Here is a 27748-nt window from a genome sequence, read left to right as displayed (position 1 = left end):
TCTGTCAGTTTCATGCCGGTCAACAATGTAATCAGAAGCCTTTCTTTGCATGTTCCTGCTACTAGACAACTCCCAGCTAAGTTGGACTTTCGTCCTTGTTTGTTTTTGCATTTTGTTCCAGTTCACAGCTGCTGTTTCGTTACTGTGTCTGGAAAGCTCTTGTGATCTGAAATTGCCACTCTGGTGTTATGAGTTAATACTAGAGTCTTAAAGTAATTTCTGGATGGTGTTTTGATAGGGTTTTCAGCTGACCATGAAAGTGCCCTTTCTGTCTTCCTGCTATCTAGTAAGCGGACCTCGATTTTGCTAAACCTATTTTCATACTACGTTTGTCATTTCATCTAAAATCACCGCCAATATATGTGGGGGCCTCTGTCTGCCTTTTGGGGAAATTTCTCTAGAGGTGAGCCAGGACTGTATTTTCCTCTGCTAGGATTAGTTAGTCCTCCGGCTGGCGCTGGGCGTCTAGGGATAAAACGTAGGCACGCTACCCGGCCACTGTTAATTGTGCGGCAGGTTTAGTTCATGGTCAGTTTAGATTCCATCTTCCAAGAGCTAGTTCTTATATATGCTGGGCTATGTTCTCTAGCCATTGAGAATCATGACAGTTTGACCGGCCAAAAAGGGTTAAATTATTGGCTGAGAAAGGAGAGAAAAAAGAAGTCTGCTGAAATTTTTTTTTTTTTTTTTCTCTAGTTCTGAGTGTGCTCATAATTGAATCACTTGCTAGTCTGCCTATACTGCAGCCTTCCTCTCTTTCTCTCCTTCTAATCCTTGAATGGCTCTGTGTTCACCTGTTTGAAATGGATCTTCAGAGTGTAGCTACAGGTTTGAATAATCTCGCCACGAAGGTACAAAATTTGCAAGATTTTGTTGTTCATGCACCTATGTCTGAACCTAGAATTCCTTTGCCTGAATTTTTTTCAGGGAATAGATCTTGCTTTCAAAATTTTAAAAATAATTGCAAATTGTTTTTGTCCCTGAAGTCTCGCTCTGCCGGAGATCCTGCACAGCAGGTCAGGATTGTAATTTCCTTGCTCCGGGGCGACCCTCAAGATTGGGCTTTTGCATTGACACCAGGGGATCCGGCGTTGCTCAATGTGGATGCGTTTTTTCTGGCCTTGGGGTTGCTTTATGAGGAACCTCATTTAGAGCTTCAGGCGGAAAAAGCTTTGATGTCCCTATCTCAGGGGCAAGATGAAGCTGAAATATACTGCCAAAAATTCCGTAAATGGTCTGTGCTTACTCAGTGGAATGAGTGCGCCCTGGCGGCGATTTTCAGAGAAGGTCTCTCTGATGCCATTAAGGATGTTATGGTGGGGTTCCCTGTGCCTGCGGGTCTGAATAAGTCCATGACAATGGCTATTCAGATCGATAGGCGTCTGCGGGAGCGCAAACCTGTGCACCATTTGGCGGTGTCTACTGAGGAGACGCCAGAAAATATGCAATGTGATAGAATTCTGTCCAGAAGCGAGCGGCAGAATTTTAGACGAAAAAATGGGTTGTGCTTCTATTGTGGTGATTCAACTCATGTTATATCAGCATGCTCTAAGCGTACTAAGAAGCTTGACAAGTCTGTTTCAATTAGCACTTTACAGTCTAAGTTTATTCTATCTGTGACCCTGATTTGTTCTTTATCATCTATTGCCGCGGACGCCTATGTCGACTCTGGCGCCGCTTTGAGTCTTATGGATTGGTCCTTTGCCAAACGCTGTGGGTATGATTTGGAGCCTTTGGAAGCTCCTATACCTCTGAAGGGGATTGACTCCACCCCATTGGCTAGTAATAAACCACAATACTGGACACAAGTAACTATGCGTATTAATCCGGATCACCAGGAGATTATTCGCTTTCTGGTGCTGTATAATCTACATGATGTTTTGGTGCTAGGATTGCCATGGCTGCAATCTCATAACCCAGTCCTCGACTGGAAAGCTATGTCTGTGTTAAGCTGGGGATGTAAAGGGACTCATGGGGACGTACCTTTGGTTTCCATTTCATCATCTATTCCCTCTGAGATTCCTGAATTCTTGTCTGACTATCGTGACGTTTTTGAAGAACCCAAGCTTGGTTCACTACCTCCGCACCGGGAGTGCGATTGTGCCATAGATTTGATTCCGGGTAGTAAATACCCTAAGGGTCGTTTATTTAATCTGTCTGTGCCTGAACACGCTGCTATGCGAGAATATATAAAGGAGTCCTTGGAAAAGGGACATATTCGTCCTTCGTCATCTCCCTTAGGAGCCGGTTTTTTCTTTGTGTCTAAGAAAGATGGCTCTTTGAGGCCGTGTATTGATTATCGGCTTTTGAATAAAATCACGGTTAAATATCAATATCCGTTACCACTGCTGACTGATTTGTTTGCTCGTATAAAGGGGGCCAAGTGGTTCTCTAAGATTGATCTCCGTGGGGCGTATAATTTGGTGCGAATCAAGCAGGGGGATGAGTGGAAAACCGCATTTAATACGCCCGAGGGCCACTTTGAGTATTTGGTGATGCCTTTTGGTCTTTCAAATGCCCCTTCAGTCTTCCAGTCCTTTATGCATGACATTTTCCGCGATTATTTGGATAAATTTATGATTGTGTATCTGGATGATATTCTGATTTTTTCGGATGACTGGGACTCTCATGTCCAGCAGGTCAGGAGGGTTTTTCAGGTTTTGCGGTCTAATTCCTTGTGTGTGAAGGGTTCTAAGTGCGTTTTTGGGGTTCAAAAGATTTCCTTCTTGGGATACATTTTTTCCCCCTCTTCCATCGAGATGGATCCTGTCAAGGTTCAGGCTATTTGTGATTGGACGCAACCCTCTTCTCTTAAGAGTCTTCAGAAATTTTTGGGCTTTGCTAACTTTTATCGTCGATTTATTGCTGGTTTTTCTGATGTTGTTAAACCATTGAGTGATTTGACTAAGAAGGGTGCTGATGTTGCTGATTGGTCCCCTGATGCTGTGAAGGCCTTTCGGGAGCTTAAGCGCCGCTTTTCTTCCGCCCCTGTGTTGCGTCAGCCTGATGTTGCTCTTCCTTTTCAGGTTGAGGTCGACGCTTCTGAAATCGGAGCTGGGGCGGTGTTGTCGCAGAGAAGTTCCGACTGCCCCGTGATGAGACCTTGTGCTTTTTTTTCCCGTAAATTTTCGCCCGCCGAGCGGAATTATGATATTGGGAATCGGGAGCTTTTGGCCATGAAGTGGGCTTTTGAGGAGTGGCGTCACTGGCTTGAGGAGGCCAGACATCAGGTGGTGGTATTGACTGACCACAAAAATTTAATTTACCTTGAGTCTGCCAGGCGCCTGAATCCTAGACAGGCGCGCTGGTCGTTGTTTTTCTCTCGGTTTAATTTTGTGGTGTCATACCTACCGGGTTCTAAGAATGTTAAGGCGGATGCCCTTTCTAGGAGTTTTGAGCCTGACTCCCCTGGTAATTATGAGCCCACAGGTATCCTTAAGGATGGAGTGATATTGTCTGCCGTTTCTCCAGACCTGCGGCGGGCCTTGCAGGAGTTTCAGGCGGATAGACCGGATCGTTGCCCACCTGGTAGACTGTTTGTTCCTGATGATTGGACCAGTAGAGTCATCTCTGAAGTTCATTCTTCTGCGTTGGCAGGTCATCCTGGAATCTTTGGTACCAGGGATTTGGTGCCAAGGTCCTTCTGGTGGCCTTCCCTGTCACGAGATGTGCGAGGCTTTGTGCAGTCTTGTGACGTTTGTGCTCGGGCCAAGCCTTGTTGTTCTCGGGCTAGTGGATTGTTGTTGCCCTTGCCTATTCCGAAGAGGCCTTGGACGCACATCTCGATGGATTTTATTTCGGATCTGCCTGTTTCTCAGAAGATGTCTGTCATCTGGGTGGTGTGTGACCGTTTCTCTAAGATGGTCCATTTGGTTCCCTTGCCTAAGTTGCCTTCTTCTTCCGAGTTGGTTCCTCTGTTTTTTCAAAATGTTGTTCGTTTGCATGGTATTCCGGAGAATATCGTTTCTGACAGAGGGACCCAATTCGTGTCTAGATTTTGGCGGGCATTCTGTGCTAGGATGGGCATAGATTTGTCTTTTTCGTCTGCTTTCCATCCTCAGACTAATGGCCAGACCGAGCGGACTAATCAGACCTTGGAGACATATTTGAGGTGTTTTGTGTCTGCGGATCAGGATGATTGGGTTGCTTTTTTGCCATTGGCGGAGTTCGCCCTCAATAATCGGGCCAGCTCTGCCACCTTGGTATCCCCGTTTTTCTGTAATTCGGGGTTTCATCCTCGATTTTCCTCCGGTCAGGTGGAATCTTCGGATTGTCCTGGAGTGGATGCTGTGGTGGAGAGGTTGCATCAGATTTGGGGGCAGGTAGTGGACAATTTGAAGTTGTCCCAGGAGAAGACTCAGCTTTTTGCCAACCGCCGGCGTCGGGTTGGTCCTCGGCTTTGTGTTGGGGACTTGGTGTGGTTGTCTTCTCGTTTTGTCCCTATGAGGGTTTCTTCTCCTAAGTTTAAGCCTCGGTTCATCGGCCCGTACAAGATATTGGAGATTCTTAACCCTGTGTCCTTCCGTTTGGACCTCCCTGCATCTTTTTCTATTCATAATGTTTTTCATCGGTCATTATTGCGCAGGTATGAGGTACCGGTTGTGCCTTCCGTTGAGCCTCCTGCTCCGGTGTTGGTTGAGGGTGAGTTGGAGTACGTTGTGGAAAAGATCTTAGACTCCCGTGTTTCCAGACGGAAACTCCAGTATCTGGTCAAATGGAAGGGATACGGTCAGGAGGATAATTCTTGGGTGACTGCCTCTGATGTTCATGCCTCCGATCTTGTCCGTGCCTTTCATAGGGCTCATCCTGATCGCCCTGGTGGTTCTGGTGAGGGTTCGGTGCCCCTCCTTGAGGGGGGGGTACTGTTGTGAAATTGGATTCTGGGCTCCCCCGGTGGCCACTGGTGGAATTGAACTTGTGTTCATCATCCTCTCTGTTCACCTGTTCCCATCAGGATGTGGGAGTCTCTATATAACCTTGCTCCTCTGTCAGTTTCATGCCGGTCAACAATGTAATCAGAAGCCTTTCTTTGCATGTTCCTGCTACTAGACAACTCCCAGCTAAGTTGGACTTTCGTCCTTGTTTGTTTTTGCATTTTGTTCCAGTTCACAGCTGCTGTTTCGTTACTGTGTCTGGAAAGCTCTTGTGATCTGAAATTGCCACTCTGGTGTTATGAGTTAATACTAGAGTCTTAAAGTAATTTCTGGATGGTGTTTTGATAGGGTTTTCAGCTGACCATGAAAGTGCCCTTTCTGTCTTCCTGCTATCTAGTAAGCGGACCTCGATTTTGCTAAACCTATTTTCATACTACGTTTGTCATTTCATCTAAAATCACCGCCAATATATGTGGGGGCCTCTGTCTGCCTTTTGGGGAAATTTCTCTAGAGGTGAGCCAGGACTGTATTTTCCTCTGCTAGGATTAGTTAGTCCTCCGGCTGGCGCTGGGCGTCTAGGGATAAAACGTAGGCACGCTACCCGGCCACTGTTAATTGTGCGGCAGGTTTAGTTCATGGTCAGTTTAGATTTCATCTTCCAAGAGCTAGTTCTTATATATGCTGGGCTATGTTCTCTAGCCATTGAGAATCATGACAGTCAATGTCATGGACTGCAAATAGTCCGTATCTCAATCCAATTGAAAATCTTTGGTGGAAGTTGAAGAAAATGGTCCATGACAAGGCTCCAACCTGCAAAGCTGATCTGGCAACGGCAATCAGAGAAAGTTGGAGCCAGATTGATGAAGAGTACAGTTTGACACTCATTAAGTCCATGCCTCAGAGACTCAAGCTGTTATAAAAGCCAGAGGTGGTGTAACAAAATACTAGTGATGTTTTGGAGTGTTTTTTTGTTTTTCATGATTCCATAATTTTTTTCCTCAGAATTGAGTGATTCCATCATTTTCCTCTATGCTTGGTTAAAAAAAGTAACCATTACTGACTACCACATTTTTGGTTCTTGATTTCTTTTAGTGTTTCTTAAAGCCAGAAAGTTGCCATTAGTTTTGTGCCATGTCTGTGATCTTCTTTTATTCTGCAAAATTAAACAACTGAATGAACATCCTCCAAGGCTGGTGATTCCACAATTTTTGCCAGTGGTTGTATTATATAGAGTCATTACAAACAGAGTGATCTATTTCACGTGTTTATTTCTGTTAATATTGATGATTACCACAAAAGTCATTAACTCAGTTAATTAGAATGCTTTATAACACCAACTTGAAAATTGATTTTAAAATCCGAAATGTTGGCCTACTGAAATGTATGTTCCGTAAATGCACTAAATATTTGGTCGGGGCTTCTTTTGCATCAATTACTGCATCAATGCGGCATGGCATGCAGGCGATCAGCCTGTGGCACTGCTGAGGATTTTAAGGAAGACCAAGTTTTTTTAAGGTCAAGCGAGTTTGCTGGCCAATCAAGCACAGTGATATTGTTGTTTTGAAACCAGGTATTGGTACTTTTGGCAGTGTGGACAGGTTCCAAATGAAGTGCAAAATTTACTTTCATCTGAAAACACCTTGGACCACTGAGCAACAGTCCAGTTCTTTTTCTCCTTGAACCAGATAGGACGCTTCTGGCATTGTCTATTGGTCGTGAGTGGCTTAACACGAGGAATGAGACACTTGTTGCCCATATCCTGGATATGTGTGTGGTGGCTCTTGAAGCAATGACTCCAGCAGTAGTCCACTCCTTGTGAATCTCCCCAAAATTTTTGAATGGCCTTATTTAGCAATGACATTTTGTGGCTTACCCTCCTTGTGGAGTGTGTCAATGACTGCATTCTGGACATCTGTCAAGTTAGCAGTCTTCCCCATGATTGTGGAGCTACTGAAACAGACTAAGGGACCTTTTTAAATGCTTAGAAAGCCTTTGCAGGTTTTTTTTTATTAATTATTCTAATTTACTGAGATAATGACTTTTGGGTTTTCGTTGGCTGTAAGCCATAATCATCAACATTAGCAGAAATAAACACTTGAAATAGATCACTCTGTTTGTAATGACTATATAATATATGAGTTTTACTTGTAATGAAGAACTGAAATAAATTCACTTTTTGATGATATTCTAATTTTGTGAGAAGCACCTGTACTTATTTCCCCACTGTATATGGCTGTCCGACAGCACCCTTAATATGATTTGCAGAAAATTATAGATACATATTGTTGATCACTGTAGATATAACAGTCAGCCAATGAAAAGTGCAACAGGTAAATGACACAACATGCTTATTTTCCTTTAACATCTAAAGATGTCCAGCAGTGCCATCAGTTCAGAACTGCAGCAACCAGTGCGACCCAGCTACACCCATCTTCTGTTCAGAGAAGTCTGGCCAGAAATGGTCGGGGTCACACTTGCGAGTGCAATGTGAGAAACTCGCTCGAGTCTCTAGCATTAATACCCGGCACTGCCACCGGCACTCGGGACCGGAGCGTTCAGCTGCATAGAAATACATGCAGCCACACACTCGGGTCTCGAGTGCTGGCGGCAGTGCTGGGTATTGACGTGAGAGACTCGTGCAAGTTTCTCGCATTGCACTCGCAAGTGTGACCCCGGCCTTAGTGGAAGAATTGTGGCCAAAAGCCATACTGTCAACATGGAAACAAGGCCCAACTGACTTTCAAGTCTGCACACAAACTTAGGAATTAATGTGCAGAAAAACTGGCAGTAGGCGTTATGGACTGACAAGGGAAAATATAAAAAATAGAAGCCAGTTTGTTCACCGAAGGGTAAGGAGAACAAAACAAAAATTAGGGTATGTAGGTAATAGAGAAGCATGCAGGAGGTTCCTTGCAAGTTTGGGCTTTGCTCAGCATTAATTCCTTCACCCTTGAGGCATTTTCTATTTCTGTTTTTTGTATACCTTCTTCCCAGAGTGATAACTTTTTATTTTTCCATCAATATGGCCACGTGAGGGCTTGTTTTTTGCGGGACGAGTTGTACTTTTCAACAACACCATTGATTTTACTGTATAATGTACTGGTAAATGGGAACAAAATTCCAAATGCAGTGAAATCTCAAAAAAAAGAGCGATTCCACAATTGTTTTTTGTTTACCATGTTCGCAAAATGCTAAAACTGCCCTGCCATTATGATTCTCCAGGTCATTACGAGTTCATAGATACCAAACCTGTTTAGGTTCTTTTTTATTTAAGTGGTGAAAAAAATCCAAAATTTGTTTAAAAAAAAAACAAAAAATGACACTAGGCGGCACTGCAGAGACAGGGGCGCTGATGGGTGAGGTTTGTGACATGTGCATGTTAAATGTTGCTATCAGAGATTGACAGCGGCATTTAACATGTTAACAGCCGCGAGTCAACAAATCAAATCAGCAGTCATGTGCCGGAAAAGATACGGCATGGCACAGGTCATGAAGGGTTTAATGATGCCTTCAAGGCTGAGAAGTACAGGCTGATACTCATCTGTTATGCAATATCATCAGAGTAGCATCTGATTGGCTCCAAATTTAGACCGGGGTCACACTAGAGAGTTTTACAGACGTATGAGAAGCGCAAAAACAACGCATTGCACACGGACCAATGATTCTCTATGGGGCAGCTCCTATCTGCCGTATATTTCGCAACTGTATTTTACATGCGTAGAAAATTGCAGCGTTTGTCAGTGTATTGCGCAAAAAATCCGCCAATGAAAGTCTATGGGGGCGAGAAAAATCCGGATTACACACGGACCATCAGTGTGACTTGCGAAAAATATGCACCGGTGTTCTATAGAAAAGCCGGCAATTCAGCGCGGTGTACAGTAAAATCACACTGACAGGTTAGAATAGCATAGATAGAATAAATGTCTACACATAGTATGGGGTGTATATATATATATATATATATATATCAGTGAGACACATACACAGTACAGACCAAAAATTTGGACACACTTTCTCATTTAAAGATTTTTCTGTATTTTCTTGACTATGAAAATTGTAAATTCACATTGAAGGCATCAAAACTATGAATTAACACATGTGGAATTATATACTTAACAAAAAAGTGTGAAACAACTGAAATTATGTCTTATATTCTAGGTTGTTCAAAGTAGCCACCTTTTGCTTTGATGACTGCTTTGCACACTCTTGGCATTCTCTTGATGAGCTTCAATAGGTAGTCACCGGGAATGGTCTTCCAAAAATCTTGAAGCAGTTCCCAGAGATGCTTAGCACTTGTTGGCCCTTTTGCCTTCACTTTGCGGTCCAGCTCACCCCAAACCATCTCGATTGGGTTCAGGTCTGGTGACTGTGAAGGCCAGGTCATCTGGCGTAGCACCCCATCACTCTCCTTCTTGGTCAAATAGCTCTTACACAGCCTGGAGGTGTGTTTGGGGTCATTGTTCTGTTAAAAAATAAATGATGGTCCAACTAAACGCAAACCGGATGGAATAGCATGCGGCTCCAAGATGCTGTGGTAGCAATGCTGGTTCAGTATGCCTTCAATTTTGAATAAATCCCCAACAGTGTTACCAGCAAAGCACCCCCACACCAGCACACCTCCTCCTCCATGCTTTATGGTGGGAACCAGGCATGCAGAGTCCATCCGTTTACCTTTTCTGCATCGCACAGACACGGTGGTTGGAACCAAAGATCTCAAATTTGGACTCATCAGACCAAAGTACAGATTTCCACTGGTCTAATGTCCATTCCTTGTGTTCTTTAGCCTAAAAAAGTCTCTTTTGCTTGTTGCCTGTCCTTAGCAGTGGTTTCCTAGCAGCTATTTTACCATGAAGGCCTGCTGCACAAAGTCTCCTCTTAACTGTTGTTGTAGAGATGTGTCTGCTGCTAGAACTCTGTGGCATTGACCTGGTCTCTAATCTGAGCTGCTGTTAACCTGCGATTTCTGAGGCTGGTGACTCGGATAAACTTATCCTCAGAAGCAGAGGTGACTCTTGGTCTTCCTTTCCTGGGGAGGTCCTTATGTGAGCCAGTTTCTTTGTAGCGCTTGATGGTTTTTGCAACTGCACTTGGGGACACTTTCAAAGCTTTAGGCTGTGTGCACACCTAGCAGATTTTTTGCATTTTTTTTGCGGTTTTTCGCTATAAAAACGCTATAAAACCGCGAAAAAACGCTCACATTAAGCAACCTATTTAATAGAATGCACTCCGCATTTTTTGTGCACATGCTGCATTTTTTTCCTGAGCGGAATCGCATTCCAGAAAAAAACGCAGCATGTTCATTAAATTTGCGGAATCGCGGCGATTCTGCACACATAGGAGTGCATTGATCTGCTTACTTCCCGCATGGGGCTATGCCCACCATGCGGGAAGTAAGCAGATCATGTGCGGTTGGTACCCAGGGTGGAGGAGAGGAGACTCTCCTCCACAGACTGGGCACCATATAATTGGTTAAAAAAAAAAGAATTAAAATAAAAAATAGTGATATACTCACCTTCTGGTGGCCCGATCTCCTCAGCGACTTCCGTTCCTATAGATGGTGTGTGTGAAGGACCTGCGATGATGTCGCGGTCACATAACCGCGATGACGTCGTGGTCACGTGACCGCGACGTCAATGGAAGGTCCTGCATACACAGCATCTATAGGAACGGAAGCCGCTGAGGAGATCGGGCCACCAGAAGGTGAGTATAACCATTTTTTTTATTTTTTTTTATTATTTTTAACATTCTATCTTTTACTATAATGCGGCATAGGCAGCATCTATAGTAAAAAGTTGGTCACACTTGTCAAACACTATGTTTGACAAGTGTGACCAACCTGTCAATCAGTTTTCCAAGCAATGCTGCAGATCGCTTGGAAAACGCTAGCATTCTGCAAGCTAAATTATGCTTACAAAACGCTAGTTTTCTGCGGGAATATGCATGCCAATTCTGCATGCGATATACCCGCGGCAGGAGGCGCAGAATTGCCGCAGAAATTTCCACGGCAATTCTGCAACGTGTGCACTTAGCCTTACCAATTTTTCCGACTAACTGACCTTCATTTCTTAAAGTAATGATGGCCACTCGTTTTTCTTTACTTAGCTGCTTTTTTCTTGCCATAATACAAATTCTAAAAGTCTACTCAGTAGGACTATCAGCTGTGTATTCACCAGACTTCTGCACAACACAACTGATGGTCCCAACCCCATTTATAAGGCAAGAAATCCCACTTATTAAACCTGACAGGGCACACCTGTGAAGTGAAAACCATTCCGGTGACTACCTCTTGAAGCTCATCAAGAGAATGCCAAGAGTGTGCAAAGCAGTCATCAAAGCAAAAGGTGGCTACTGTGAAGAACCTAGAATATAAGACATATTTTCAGTTGTTTCACACTTTTTTTTAGTATATAATTCCACGTGTTAATTCATAGTTTTGATGCCTTCAATGTGAATTTACAATTTTCATAGTCATGAAAATACATAAAAATCTTTAAATGAGGTGTGTCCAAACTTTTGGTCTGTACTGTATATATATATTTATATTTAATACAGAGCTAGATAGCTTAAAAGCCGGTAATTCAATTGCCGGCTTTTGCTATCTCCTAATCAAACCCGACAGGATATGAGACATGGTTTACATACAGTAAACCATTTCATATCCCTTATTTTTTACATATTCCTCACTACTAATGTTAGTAGTGTCTGTGTGCAAAATTTGGTGGCTCTAGGTGTTAAAATAAAGGGTTAAATCACGGAAAAACAAAATTAAAAAAACTGATCTAGAGAATGTGTGGTGAGCACCTTGAACCCCCAGGTGCATCACAAAAATTTATAATGTAGAGCAGTGAAAATTAAAAATCAAATTTTTTCCACAAAAATCATGTTTTACAAGGGTAACAGGAGAAAATGTACCCGAATATTTCTTGTGCAATTTCTCCTCAGTATGCTGATACTGCATGTGTGGAAGAAAACCACTGTTTGGGCGCACGGCAGGGTTCAGAAGGGAAGAAGCATCATTTGACTTTTTTAACTCAAAATTGGCTGGAATCAAGAGCGGACGCCATGTCGCGTTTGGAGAGCCCCTGATGTGCCTAAACAGTGGAAACCGACCACAAGTAATCCCATTTTGTAAACCAAACTCTTCAAGGAACTTATCTAGATCTTTGAACCCCCAGGGACTTCACAGAAGTGTATGATGTAGGGCATAGGGGGGGAAAAAAATCACATTTGTATCACAAAAATATTTTTTTACCCCAATTTTTTTATTTTCTCAACGGTAACAGGAAAAAATGGACCCCAAAATTTGCTGTGCAATTTCACCTGTGTGCCAATACCCAATGTGTTGGGGAAAATTACTTTTGATGTACAGTTCAAAGCTCAGAAGGGAAGAAGCATCATATGGGAGTTGAGATTTTGCTGGAGAGTGCCATGTCACATTAGCAGATCTCCTGAGGTGCCAGAACAGCAGAAACCCCCCCATAAGTGATGTCATTTTGCAAACTACACCTCTCAATGAATTGATCTAGGGTGCAGTGATCATATTGACACCATATGTGCCTCACAGAAATGTATACCATTGGATGTTGACGAATAATTACATTTCTTCCACTAAAATGTTGTTTTAGTCCCAAATTTTTAATTTTTATAAGGGCTAATAGGACAAAATGGAACTCTAAGTTTGTTGTGCAATTTCTCCTGAGTGTGCCAATACCCTACATATAATCGGGAGCTACTTTTGAGGCACCGTGCAAAGCTCAGAAGGAAACGAGCGATATATTATAGTGTAGATTTTACTGTTATGATTTGAGGGTGCCATGACCCACTGGAAGAGATCCTGAGGTGCCAGAACAGCAGAACACCCCCATAAGTGACCCCATTTTACAAATTAAACCTCTCATTGAATTCATCTAGGGGCGCAGTCATCTTATTGACACCACGGGTGTGTCACTGAATTTTATACTATTTGGCAGTGAACAAACAATAATTACATTTTTACCACAAAAATTTTGTTTTAGCCCAAGATTTTACATTTTCACAAAGAAAAATGGGTAAGAAAATAGCACCAAAATTTTTCACTCAATTTCTGCTGAATGTAGAAATACCCCATATGTGGCTGTGCAGTACTGATTAGCCACACGGCGAAACTCGGGAGGGATAAAGCGCAGATTTTCTTAGAATAGTTTTATGACTCAATATACAGAGCCCCTAAGTGCTAGAAGAGCAGAATCCCCCCTCAAATGACTCCATTTTGGAAATTATACCCCTGCCAAACGTGTGCAGTAAATGTGGTTTAGGTACACTTGAAGTTCAGAAGGGTGCGGTAATTTGGATTTGGGAGAGCAGAATTTGCTCAATTTCTTTTGGGGGCTTGAGGAGCAATTTTGATTTCCGTCAACAGATGATGGACCTGAGTGGGGACTTGCTTTTTTGTGGATTGAGTTGAAGCTTTTATTGGCAACATTTTACATAATGTATGGGATCACATTTATCCTGCAATCTACTCTGAGCACTTACTTTGGGGTTTCCATCTAAATCTCTGAGTGACGTGATTCATATGGAACACCGCGGGGGATCCATTTCCTATAATCAGGCTGCAGAATCATTCTGGACATCAGATGTGATTCTGCTGTAGTCATCGAGGCTTCACAGACTCCCCACCTGACGCAGTGAACTTGACAGCATGGGAAAATGATCAGAAACTTTCCCACATTAATGAGTTCATGTCCGGTCAGGAGGGGAGGCTGCACAGGCAGCTTTTTCATTCATTACACAGTGGTTTACAGCCAGGCCGGTAGCATTAGCACCGCTCCAGGTTGTAAACTATTTAACCCCTTCAGATGGATTGCAGCGTGGGACTTGACTGTACAGCGGGCAGGTTTGGGATACTGTAGCTTTTTTATTTTGGAATTTTTTACAGAAGAACGAGGGCTTCGCTTAGACTGAGAGTGTAATAAAGATGTTAAAACTGTGTGTTTCATTATTTCATTAACCCCTTAACGACCGCCGATACGCCTTTTAACGGCGGCCGCTAAGGGTACTTAAACCACAGCGCCGTTAATTAACGGCGCTGTGGAAAAAGTGAATAGCGCCCCCCAGAGTCGGATTTTCTCTGGGGTCTCAGTTGCCGAGGGTAGCCGAGACCCCAGAGAACATGATTCGGGGGGTTTTTACCGACCCCCGAGTTGCGATCGCCGGAAATTAACCGTTTACCGGCGGTCGCAACAAAAAAAAAAAAAACGCGATTTGCCGTTTAATTTCTCTGTCCTCCGATGTGATCGCACATCGGAGGACAGAGAAATGTGGTCCCCGATGGCCCCCAATAGCCCCCCGATACTTACCTACCTCCCCCGGTGCTCCTCGTGGCTCCCGATGGGCGCCATCTTTTTTCCGGAAGATCTTTGGGGTTTCGGCTGCCGGGGGTAGCCGAGACCCCAAAGAACATGATTGGGGTCGGTTTGCACCGACCCCTGTTTTGCGATCGCCGGTAATTAACAGTTTACCGGCGACCGCAAAAAAAAAAAAAGCGATCTGTAATTCTCTGTCCTCTGATGTGATCGCACATCAGAGGACAGAGAAATAGGGGGATTCGGGGACCCTAACATACTCACCCGGTGTCCCTGGGTCCTCTTCTGTCTTCTCCTGCCAGCCGGCTTTTTCATCATGGCGGGCGCATGCGCAGTGCGCCCGCCATCTGCTGCCATCTGCCGGCCGGCAGGAGAAGACGAGTTGGGGCTAAAATTAGGGTTAGGGTTAGAGTTAGGGTTAGAGTTAGGGTTAGAGTTAGGGTTGGGGCTAAATTTAGGGTTAGGCTACTTTCACACTAGCGTTTTTTGGCTTCCGTCGCAATGCGTCGTTGGAGAAAAAACGCATCCTGCAAAAGTGCTTGCAGGATGCGTTTTTTCTCCATTGGCTTGCATTAGCGACGCATTTCAACAGATTGCCACATGTCGCATCCGTCGTGCGACGGATGCATCGTGCTTTGGCGGACCGTCGGCACAAAAAAAGCTACATGTAACTTTTTTGTGCGACGTGTCCGCCATTTCCGACCGCGCATGCGTGGCTGGAACTCCGCCCCCGCCTCCCCGCACCTCACAATGGGGCAGCGGATGCGTTGAAAAAACAGCATCCGCTGCACCCGTTGTGCGGCGCTTACAACGCTAGCGTCGGTACGTCGGCCCAACACACTGCGATGGGCTGAGTACGACGCTAGTGTGAAAGTAGCCTTAGGCTTCTTTCACACTTGCGTCGGTACGGGGCGGTCGCAATGCGTCGGCCCGACATACCGACGCACGTTGTGAAAATTGTGCACAACGTGGGCAGCGGATGCAGTTTTTCAACGCATCCGCTGCCCAGTCTATGTCCTGGGGAGGAGGGGGCAGAGTTACGGCCATGCATGCGCGGAAATGGCGGACGCGACGTACAAAAAAAAGGTTACATTGAACTTTTTTTGTGACAACGGGGGCTAAAGTTATGGTTAGGGTTGGGGCTAAAGTTAGGGTTAGGGTTGGGGCTAAAGTTAGGGTTAGAGTTGGGATTAGGGTTAGGGTTTGGATTAGGGTTGGGATTAGTGTTACGTTTGGGATTAGGGTTGGGATTAGGGTTAGGGTTGGGATTAGGGTTAGGGATGTGTTGGATTTAGGGTTTTGATTAGGGTTATGGTTAGGGTTGAGATTAGGGCTGTTTTGGGGTTAGGGTTGTGATTATCGTTAGGGTTGTGATTAGGATTATGGATCGGGTTGAGATTAGGGTTAGAGGTGTGTTGGAGTTAGGGTTGGAGTTATAATTTGGGGGTTTCCACTGTTTAGGTACATCAGGGGGTCTCCAAACACGACAGCCAATTTTGCGCTAAAAAAGTCAAATGGTACTCCCTCCCTTCTGAGCTCTGCCGTGCGCCCAAACAGTAGTTTACCCCCACATATGGGGCATCAGCGTACTCGGGATAAATTGGACAACAACTTTTGGGGTCCAATTTCTCCTGTTACCCTTGTGAAAATAAAAACTTGGGGGCTAAAAATCTTTTTTGTTTGAAAAAAAAATATTTTTTTATTTTCACTACTCTGCATTATAAACTTCTGTGAAGCACTTGAGCTTTCAAAGTTCTCACTACATATCTAGATAAGTTCCTTAGGGGGTCTAGTTTCCAAAATTTGGTCACTTGTGGGGGTTTCTACTGTTTAGGTACATCAGGGGCTCTGCAAACGCAACATAACACCCACAGACAATTCTATCAAAGTCTGAATTCCAAAATGGCGCTCCTTCTCTTCCGAGCTCTGCCGTGTGCCAAAACAGTGGTTTACCCCCACATATGGGGTACCAGAATACTCAGGACAAATTGGAGAACAAATATTGGCATCCAATTTCTCGTTACCTTTGTGAAAATAAAAATTTGGAGGCTAAAAAAATCTTTTTTGTGGGAAAAAAAATATTTTTTATTTTCACTACTCTGCATTATAAACTTCTGTGAAGCACTTGGGCATTCAAAGTTCTCACCACATATCTAGATAAGTTCCTTGGGGGGTCTATTTTCCAAAATGGGGTCACTTGTTGGGGGTTTCTACTGTTTAGGTACATTAGGGGTCTGCAAACGCAACATAATGCCCGCAGACAATTCTATCAAAGTCTGCATTCCAAAATGGCGCTCCTTCCCTTCCGAGCTCTGCCGTGCGCCCAAACAGTGGTTTACCCCCACATATGGGGTACCAGCATACTCAGGACAAATTGGACAACAACTATTGGGGTCCAATTTCTCTTGTTACCCTTGTGAAAATAAAAATTTGGGGGCTAAAAAAAATCTTTTTTGTGGGAAAAAAATATTTTTTATTTTCACTACTCTGCATTATAAACTTTTGTGAAGCACTTGGGCATTCAAAGTTCTCACCACATATCTAGATAAGTTCCTTGGGGGTCTATTTTCCAAAATGGGGTCACTTGTTGGGGGTTTCTACTGTTTAGGTACATTAGGGGTCTGCAAACGCAACATAACGCCTGCAGACAATTCTATCAAAGTCTGCATTCCAAAATGGCGCTCCTTCCCTTCCGAGCTCTGCCGTGCGCCCAAACAGTGGTTTACCCCCACATATGGGGTACCAGCATACTCAGGACAAATTGGACAACAACTTTTGGGGTCCAATTTCTCTTGTTACCCTTGTGAAAATAAAAATTTGGGGGCTAAAAAAATCTTTTTTGTGGGAAAAAAAATATTTTTTATTTTCACTACTCTGCATTATAAACTTCTGTGAAGCACTTGGGCATTCAAAGTTCTCACCACATATCTAGATAAGTTCCTTGGGGGGTCTATTTTCCAAAATGGGGTCACTTGTTGGGGGTTTCTACTGTTTAGGTACATTAGGGGTCTGCAAACGCAACATAACGCCTGCAGACAATTCTATCAAAGTCTGCATTCCAAAATGGCGCTCCTTCCCTGCCGAGCTCTGCCGTGCGCCCAAACAGTGGTTTACCCCCACATATGGGGTACCAGCATACTCAGGACAAATTGGACAACAACTATTGGGGTCCAATTTCTCTTGTTACCCTTGTGAAAATAAAAACTTGGGGGCTAAAAAATCTTTATTGTTAAAAAATATATATTTTTTATTTTCACGACTCTGCATTATAAACTTCTGTGATGCACTTGGGCATTCAAAGTTCTCACTACACATCTAGATAAGTTCCTTGGGGGGTCTAGTTTTCAAAATGGGGTCACTTTTGGGGGGTTTCTACTGTTTAGGCACATCAGGGGCTCTCCAAACGCGACATGGCGTCCGATCTCAATTCCAGTCAATTTTGCATTGAAAAGTCAAATGGCGCTCCTTTGCTTCCGAGCTCAGCCATGCGCCCAAACAGTGGTTTACCCCCACATATGGGGTGTCGGCGTACTCAAGACAAATTGTACAACAACTTCTGGGGTCCATTTTCTCCTGTTTCCCTTGGTAAAATAAAAATTTGGAGGCAAAAAGATCATTTTTGTAGAAAAAATGCGATTTTTTTATTTTCACGGCTCTACGTTATAAACTTCTGTGAAGCACCTGGGGGTTTAAAGTGCTCACCACACATCTAGATAAGTTCCTTAAGGGGTCTAGTTTCCAAAATGGTGTCATATGTGGGGGGTCTCCACTGTTTAGGCACATCAGCGGCTCTCCAAACGTGACATGGCGTCCGATCTCAATTCCAGCCAATTCTACATTGAAAAAGTAAAACGACACTCCTTCTCTTCCAAGCTCTGCGGTGCGCCCAAACAGTGGTTTACCCCCATATATGGGGTATCGACGTACTCAGGAGAAATTGCACAACAACTTTTGTGGTCTAATTTCTCCTGTTACCCTTGTGAAAATAAAAATTTGGGGGCAAAAAGATCATTTTTGTAGAAAAAATGAGATTTTTTATTTTCACGGCTCTACGTTATAAACTTCTGTGAAGCACTTGGGGGTTCAAAGTGCTCACCACACATCTAGATAAGTTCCTTAAGGGGTCTAGTTTCCAAAATGGTATCACTTGTGGGGGGTTTCCACTGTTTAGGCACATCAGGGACTCTCCAAACGCGACATGGCATCCGATCTCAATTCCAGCCAATTCTGCATTGAAAAAGTCAAACGGTGCTCCTTCACTTCCAAGCTCTGCGGTGCGCCCAAACAGTGGTTTACCTCCACATGTGGGGTATCGACGTACTCAGGAGAAATTGCACAACAACTTTTGTGGTCTAATTTCTCCTGTTACCCTTGTGAAAATAAGAATTTGTGGGCGAAAAAATCATTTTTGTGAAAACAAATGCGATTTTTTATTTTCACGGCTCTACGTTATAAACTTCTGTGAAGCACTTGGGGGTTCAAAGTGCTCACCACACATCTAGATAAGTTCCTTGGGGGGTCTAGTTTCCAAAATGGTGTCACTTGTGGGGGGTTTCCACTGTTTAGGCACATTAGGGGCTCTCCAAACGCGACATGGCGTCCGATCTCAATTCCAGCCAATTCTGCATTGAAACAGTCAAACGGTGCTCCTTCACTTCCAAGCTCTGCGGTGCGCCCAAACAGTGGTTTACCTCCACATATGGGGTATCGGCGTACTCAGGAAAAATTGCACAACAAAATTTGTGGTTAAATTTCTGTTTTTACACTTGTGAAAATTAAAAAAAATGGTTCTGAAGTAAAATGTTTGCAAAAAAAAGTTAAATGTTCATTTTTTTCTTCCACATTGTTTTAGTTCCTGTGAAGTACGTAAAGGGTTAATAAACTTCTTGAATGTGGTTTTGAGCAGCTTGAGGGGTGCAGTTTTTAGAATGGTGTCACACTTGGTTATTTTCTATCATATAGACCCCTCAAAATCACTTCAAAGGTGATGTGGTCCCTAAAAAAAACATGGTGTTGTAAAAATGAGAAATTGCTGGTCAACTTTTAACCCTTATAACTCCCTAACAAAAAAAAAATTGTTTCCAAAATTGTGCTGATGTAAAGTAGACATGTGGGAAATGTTATTTATTAACTATTTTTTGTGACATATCTCTCTGATTTAAGGGCATAAAAATACAAAGTTTGAAAATTGCAAAATTTTAACAATTTTCGCCATATTTCCATTTTTTTCATAAATAATCGCAAGTAATATCGAAGAAATGTTACCACTAACTTGAAGTACAACATGTCACGAAAAAACAATCTCAGAATCAGCGGGATCCGATAAAGCGTTCCAGAGTTATAACCTCATAAAGTGACACTGGTCAGAATTGTAAAAATTGGCTCGGTCATTAAGTACCAAATTGGCTCTGTCACTAAGGGGTTAAAATACTTTAGTGTGTGCGTGTGTGTGTGTGTGTGTGTGTGTGTGTGTGTGTGTGTGTGTGTGTGTGTTTTTAACCCTTTCATACTATTGGACTAATAAGGGATAGGTGTCTTATTGACACCTCTCCATTATTAACCAAGCTCAATGTCACCTTACAATAGCAAGTTGACATCAGCCCCTTATTACCCCATATCCCACCACTACAGGGCAATGGGAAGAGAGAGGCTAAGTGCCAGAATAAGATGTAAGATGTGCCTTTTCTGGGGTGGATGGGGGCAGATGTTTTTAGCCGGGGGGGTCCTATAACCATGATCCCTGTCTGGGCTATTAATATCTGCCCTCAGTCACTGGCTTTCCCACTCTGGTGGAGAAAATTGTGCTGAAGCCCACGCCAGTTTTTCCCGTGAATTAATCCTTTAATTTAACACCTACAGTTCCCAAATTTTACACACACACACTTATAGCATTATTAGTCAGGGACATATCAAAATCTAATGCATATGCAATGGTTTACTGTATGTAAACCATGTCTCATATCCTGTCAAGTTCTGTAATGATTTTACAGATGCTGACAATTGAATTATAGGCTATTCTGCTATCTAGCCCTGTATGAAATATAAAGATATATCTCGCCATACTGTAATGAGAAAAAAAATCGCATCCTCGCATTGCACACGGATGACATACGGATCACTGTTGGGGAACATTTCTGCGACTCTCGGCCGTGAAAAACTGACCTTTTTTTATACGTGGTGTGTGACGCCAGCCTTATAGAGGAAATCAAAGAGAGAAGGGCAGACATACCTACCAATATATGAATGTATGTGCCCTCATGTATTTTTATTTAATCTGTTCTTATAAGGACACTACATGGTGGAACATACGCTAATTACATATATTCTGTATACATTCTGCTTTTTTTTAAAAAAAATTGTAATCCATCCCGTTCCAATGCTTGATTTTCCCTGACCATTAAAATTCCTTTCACAAACCCTATTAAAATTGTATACTGTTGGGTAGAAAACGGAGGAAATCAGAAAATCCATTAAAATCTTTCACATTTACTTTCCAGGAAGTGGGACTGTGGGTGATTTATAAATAATGAAGAAATGGACACACATAATGGAGAGACTCATGAGCATAACACGTTGCTGAAAAATATTTTTCAACGATAATCACAAATTTGGGAGAACTATAGATAGTCGTTAACCTGTTTTTTTTACTTCTTCAATAGGTTTGGATTTTTCCTAACACACTAGCACTGTAAGAACATTGCTCATAATACCATGCCATAATGTTTGGCCAAAACATGACATTAAACTAAGCTCTCCAGTGGTGGAGAGGTGAAGGATGACCATCCCCTCTCCTAGTTCCCTTAGTTGCTGGCATTCTCACACTGGGTTAAGTTTTGCTCTACGTTGGCGTGGTCATCACTGCACTTAGCATCTTGCAGAAAAAAAGGGGAATTCAGCAGTCCTGACATTGTATCTGGCAGACTGATAAGTCATGTCACTGCACAACCCTACTGAGAGTAAATCCTTCTTGGTGTGAGATGCTGCCAATAAATCCCAAATACCCCAGATCAGAACAGTAAAAGCTCCAAGTAGCACAATCATTACCTTGATCCTCTCCACACTGGCTTCCAGCTTCAGCTGCTCCACCAGTCTTTGCATGGTGCTCAGGCTAGAGTTAGAAGACATGTCTACCCAGGAGAGAGAAGAGTTCTATCTGCTACTTCTCCAGATACTTCTCTGATCTCAGGGCAGGAAATGATCTCACAAGTAGCTAAACTCACAGTCACTAGCACCCAGAGCTGAACAGCAATTCTCCAAACAGGAGAATAAATAGGGATTATGGCGCCCCCTAGTGGCAGTAATAGAATATAACATTTGTACGATGTCAACCTAAACAGAAAAGTCAGATTTCAAGAATCAATTTTGCAAATATTTCTACTGCTAGTATTAGCTCATATATGTTTGGCCTCCTTCACATCTTTCAGTGTTTTTTTTGTATTTTGAGTTCTGTCAAAGAACTTGGACAGAGCATAGTCCGCCACTACAAAACCACAGTAATGGCGCAGTACAAGGAAAATATATGCAGTGATGTCACATAATGGGGATGGAAGAGAAACAAATTGATATAAAAGAGTTAATAAATGTACTGAAGTCAGTGCCGATCAGGGATAATGAAAACAGTGATGTCACAATGTATGACTAATAAATAAAATGTCACACTAGAGATTATAAATACAGTGATGACAAAGTGCAGGAACAATATGAAAGAGTGTAGGGATAACGCCATGTCACAGTACATAGCTAATACATGTAGTGGTGTCACAGTACACGAATAATAAATGCAATGCAATGTACAAGGGTACACACATCACAAAATAGGCAAAATAAACAAAATTACTATATGGTATATGCAGGGCCGCCATCAGGGTATTATTGCCCTGACTGGCTTATGGGGCCCGCTGAGCAGAGGGGGCCCATATTGGGCCCCGTATCTTCTGCTCACCAGGCCCCAGCGGCAGGATTCTGCTGATGCAGTAACTGAACCTGCGTCCGAGATGCAAGTTCAGTTAGGCCTCAAGCACACGCTCTGTATTTGGTCACCCACAGGAGTGGTTGATAAATAGAAACATGTCACCACTTCTGTATATACTTTTTCTCTCACTGTCCCACTCCTGGTTTTGGCTACATATACTGATGTAAAATACTGACCAAATACTGAACATGTGAATGTGGCCTTAAATTCTATTGCCGTGTGGCCCGCATGCCAATAGTTAAAAGCCGCCAGCTAATAGGAGGCTGGCAGCTGATATCAGCATGCACGTCGCCGGCGTATGACGTCATTGTCATTCACTGGCGAGTACACGCTTGAAATACCTGGGGTGGACGTCAGGGCTGGACCATGGCCAGGTATGGAGTAAGTGTTTTTGTTTTGTTTTTTATAATTTTTATTGAAAGCGGCAAGCCACAATATGTTTGGGAGGCAGTATGGAGCCACATGGGACATGTGTCTCCATCCTGCCTCATCTGTCTCCTTCCTGCCTCATGATCCTGAACCATGTAACATGGTGCAGGATGGAGACACATGGTGCAGGATCATTGGGCAGGATGGAGACAAATGGGGCAGGATGGAGACACATGTCCCATGTGGCTCCATACTGCCTCCCAAACATATTGTGGCTTGCCGCTTTCAATAAAAATTATAAAAAACAAAACAAAAACACTTTCTTCTTGTCTGGCCGTGGTCCAACGCAGGATGGAACCAGATCATGGGGCAGGATGGAGAAAGATGGGACAGGATGGAGACAGATGGGGAGTGATGGAGACAGATGGGGAGTCAGATTGGACGGGATGAGGAGACAGATGGGACGGCATGGGGAGACAGATGGGACGAGATAGGGAGACAGATGGGACGGGATGGGGAGACAGATGGGACGGGATGGGGAGACAGATGGGACGGGATGGGGAGACACATGGGGCAGGATGGGGAGACACATGGGGAGAATGGATACTCATGAGGGCAGGATGGGAGAACATATGGATTGAGCCAGGAATGAGACACAAGGGGGCCAGGATGGGGGAAATTATTACCCTAGGGGCGAATTAAGGGATATTATTACTGCAGTCATGTATTTTATTTTTTGAGGATACTGTTTTCCATGTAGGGGTCCTGTTACTGTGCAGAGCAACATTGTTGCTTTTTCCCCATCATCTGGTGTAGTGTAGACGTTGGGAAAAAATTAAGTAATGTGCTCTCCAAGCAGTGCACTAGAGAACTGTGTTATTTCCTGCAGAAGAAGTGGCTGGAAGAAGTGATGGCGGTTTGTGCTGGATGAAGATGAAAAGTAAAGATGAAGGACTTCACCTAGAGACGTCACTGGTGAGTCGATGTGTTACCTGTACACTGACACTATACATTGTATACACTATACATCGTATACGTTATACAGGGGTCTTGTGTACAATGTCACCAGTGATCACTGTATTACCTGTACACTGACACTATATACGGAGTTCCTGTGTACAAGGTAACCAATGATCTGTACACTGACACTGTATACAGAGCTCCTGTGTATAATGTTCCTGATCACTGTATTAGGCTACTTTCACACTTCGTTTTTTTTTAATCCGTCACAATGCGTCGGTGCAACGCATCGACGGATGTGTCATAAAAAAGTGAAAAACGGATGCAACGCATACAGTATTTCGACTGATCCGCTAGACAGTTCCGTCAAAAAACTGGATCCGTTGCATCCGTTTTTACCATCCGTTTCATCCGTTTTTTTGACGGATTCGTTTTCCATGCCTAAAAATGGGAGTCTCCCAAATGTGATTGGCTACTGGAAAATAGGGAAACCAATATATTGACTGGCTGGCTGTCTTCAGGCTGGCAGGAGTCTTGCTGGCACATTTGGGGGTGACGCCCCAGGCCAGGTTTATATAGATTTGGGGCCTGTCTGGCCAATTGGCTACAAATTCCTGATTATCAGCATGCTCAGTGTAAAAAAACGGATTCCAGCGCTGGATTCCGTCATACGACGTGTCACGACGGATCCTGCGTCCACGACGTATTCCGCAGGATCCGTCGCGACACGTTTTCCCGACGCAGACAAAAAACGTTACATTGAACGTTTTTTCCAGACGACGGTCCGCCAAAACATGATGGATCCGTCCCACGACGGATGCGACGTGTGGCTATCCGTCGCGATCCGTCGCTAATACAAGTCTATGGGAAAAAAACGGATCCTGTGGGCACATTTGCAGGATCCGTTTTTTTCCCAAAATGACGCATTGCAACGGATCTGAAAAGACGGAAGTGTGAAAGAGGCCTTACATGTACACTGACGCTGTATACAGAGCTCCTGTGTATAATGTCCCTGATCACTGCATTACCTGTACATTGACACAGTATACAGAGCTCCTGTGTACAATGTCACCGTTGATCACTGTATTATCTGTACACTATACACTATATACAGCGTTCCTGTGTACAATGTAACCAGTGATCACTGTATTACCGCTACACTGACACTATATACAGAGTTCCTGTGTATAGTGTAACCAGTGATCACTGTATTACCTGTACACTGACACTGTATACAGAGCTCCTGTGTATAATGGCACTGTACTACCTGTACATGGACACTGCACACTAAGTATAGATCTCTGGTGTATCATGGGACTTATGGTGATATTAGTATTGTGGGTTTTTTTCTATTAATAATCAGTATTGTAGTATTTGGTCACTATGTGGTGGTAATATGTGGTCTAGCCATGGTGTAGCTGTATTTGTTTCTTGTATGTGATATTATAGGTCACTGGTGGATTGGAGTGTGAAGTGTGGTGTGATGCTGTGATACCTGGAAAGATGGACTCCTTTATTACCTTCAGACGTAATATCACTCCCCCTGGTGGAGGAATAACATTACTGCAGCAACCAGGACTCTGGGGCGCTGCACCCCAACCCCCCCGTTAAGTCCAGCACTCCCGGGCTGGGAAAAGAAAACAACAATACATCAGCAAAAAGACATATAAATTTTTGGAATGCTGTAAACAAGTAAATATAACAATGCTTCCCTTTATGGGAGGTGAGGACACTTGAACGTTACAAACAAATACATATTTACATTGTGCATAAGGCAAATGGGAAACAGTTATTATCTATCTATGAAATGCAATTACCCATACAGGTATTCTATTTATTATCTACTAAGGGCTATCTCACAACAATAAATTAACATTTTCTTATCTAAGTGCAAAGTCTATTAACCATCTATCTATGGTTCTCAGGAGGACTCGCTAACCCCTACGGGTTCACTTTATTGAAGTGCAGAACAGGTTTCACCTCCACTACAGGCTATACTGTATCTTTCTTCCAACTTCCTTTGTCCTCAATTTTATTCAAAGTACATCTCAACATTTATCAGACATTTCTTATCACTAGCTTTCTAACTACATACTATCACTATGTAAAACATTATTGCTATCTAACTTCTTAAAGCAACATTATCACTTTTAAACATTCCCTTTAAGAGGAAATCTCAAGTCTTTTCAGAGGTAGCGCAAATAATCACATCATTAATTTCCAAGTTCACTTAAGGCAACATGACATGATGCAATATGAGGGACCCGTAACGAACCCCCGAACGTTGGTCTTGGGTCGGCTACAAAACGTGTAATCCTGACCTGGAATTCTGCCGCACCAACGGGTTTTTCTTCAGGTCTGTGAAGCAAAGCAGTTATTTTACAGCAATACAGTTCTGGTACAATTCTTAGGCACACATGACCCGATTTTTCAGGCTTAAGTACATCCTGTTCGTGACGCCAAGATTTGGAGCGCCCCCACGTTAAGGGCAATGGGGTGCTCGGTACTGGGTCCTTCTCAGTTCGGGGAATGTCCGTGGCCCTTTGAGGGGTGTCCAATTAAAGGTGTAGTTTGTACGGTGTTCGTGACGCCACCTGTGGTATTCGGTCAGGGTGACCAACGCTGCTAGGGGTCCGCTGGGGTGATGGAGTGGCAGCTAGATGGTATACCTTCCCACAGGTGAAGTTTGTCCCCAGGGCTTCCCAGATGTGTGGATAGTAATGGTGGACCATGTGAGGCGCAGGGAATAACGAGGACACAAGATTGCAGTCTCTTTACCTTTTACTGGAAGCTTCAACATCCACAGTCCAGGGTGCAGACCACAGGGTAGGCAGAGTCCAGTCGATCTGAAGGCAAATCCAGAGTCCCCTTATCCAGGTGGAAATCAGTAGCCTTCCTACTAGCGCCTGTGTGTTGTAGTACTTCCCTGCTGAGCACCACGGGATAGCCCTCACAACTTTCGTGGATGTTTCTGATGTTCTTTCTCTCTGTCCCCCAGATGGTATGATAGGACAAACCCGTATGACTGGGATGGCCTGAGGCTTGTTTATAGGGACCCTAGAGACGCCCCGAACCCCACAATTTGCCACCGTGTCTTCTTAGGTATTAAGGTCGGGCAGCCAACTTGGAATTGACTGCCCTGCCGGTTTCTGAAGTAATGCGTAGAGTCAATTACTCCCTCGGTGTTCCCTCGTTGTTCCGGCCACCGGCTACGCGCCTCAGAAGGAGGCTGCCTGTCTCGGGGCAGAACTCCTCCCAGTGTTTTCTCCTTGTGCTGTGACTTCGTTTCTCACTCTCTACAGTACACTTCTCTTCGTGTCCTTTCTTAGGATGCTGCCGCACGTGGGGCAGGCGCAGCTCTGTGTCTTTCTGTCTCGTGCTAGGCCTCTGTCAGGATCCCACCCCTGACAGGGACCCTCTGTCTGCAGCTCAGATGTTCCTCCTTTCCCCCAGTCTGCCTGACAGGTGTTGCCTGGGCCGAGCCCAGTCAGCTTCTCACTGACTAGATGTTACCTGGGCGAAGCCCAGCCTGCTTCTCCCTAACTTTCTATCCAAACCACCAGTTTTACCCTTCTGTGAGGAGTGCCCTACTAGATAGGAGCATGGCACCCCCTGGTGGATTGGAGTGTGAAGTGTGGTGTGATGCTGTGATACCTGGAAAGATGGACTCCTTTATGACCTTCAGACGTAATATCACTCCCCCTGGTGGAAGAATAACATTACTGCAGCAACCAGGACTCTGGGGCGCTGCATGTCCCCAGGGGTTCCCGATGTGTAGATGGTGGATGGTGAGAGGCGCAGAGAAGAACGAGGACACAAGGTTGCAGTCTCTTTACCTTTACTGAAGACTTCAGCAGCCACAGTCCAGGGCACCAGATCACAGGGCAGGCAGAGTCCGGCCGGTTTGGAGGCAAGTCCAGAGTCTCCTAGTCCAGGTAGAAATCAGTAGCCTTCCTCTAGCGCCGTGGTGTTGTAGTCCCTTACTGCTAAGCTTCTCATAAGACCACAGGGCAGGCAGAGTCCGGCCAATTTGGAGGCAAGTTCAGAGTCCCCTTGTCCAGGTGGAAATCAATAGCCTTCCCTTGCGCTGTAGTGGTGAAGTCCCTTACTGCCTATGGCTTCACATAAGGGTCTCACAGATGTGGTGTCTCTCTCTCTGTCCCCCGTATAGGATAGGACAATACCCGTATTACTGGTGGCTTGAGGCTGTTTGTATGGACACTAGCATG

The 27748-nt window shown here is 44.0% G+C and overlaps 1 protein-coding gene across 1 annotated transcript in view; it reads right to left on the bottom strand.

The window, feature by feature from the left end:
- Positions 1-21415, bottom strand: part of GNG10 (G protein subunit gamma 10) — a 63606-nt gene extending 42191 nt beyond the window's left edge. Inside the window, exon 1 of the mRNA XM_077250980.1 lies at positions 21263-21415. Within this exon, the coding sequence (XP_077107095.1) occupies positions 21263-21343 (81 nt within the window). The 5' untranslated portion in view covers positions 21344-21415. The remainder of the gene's footprint in view (positions 1-21262) is intronic.
- Positions 21416-27748: the final 6333 nt, after the last annotated feature.

Source organism: Ranitomeya variabilis, chromosome 1, assembly GCF_051348905.1.
Source record: "Ranitomeya variabilis isolate aRanVar5 chromosome 1, aRanVar5.hap1, whole genome shotgun sequence".
NCBI lineage: Eukaryota > Metazoa > Chordata > Amphibia > Anura > Dendrobatidae > Ranitomeya > Ranitomeya variabilis.
Note: the sequence above shows the minus strand (reverse complement) of the source record. Positions and strands in the feature narration are given on the sequence as shown.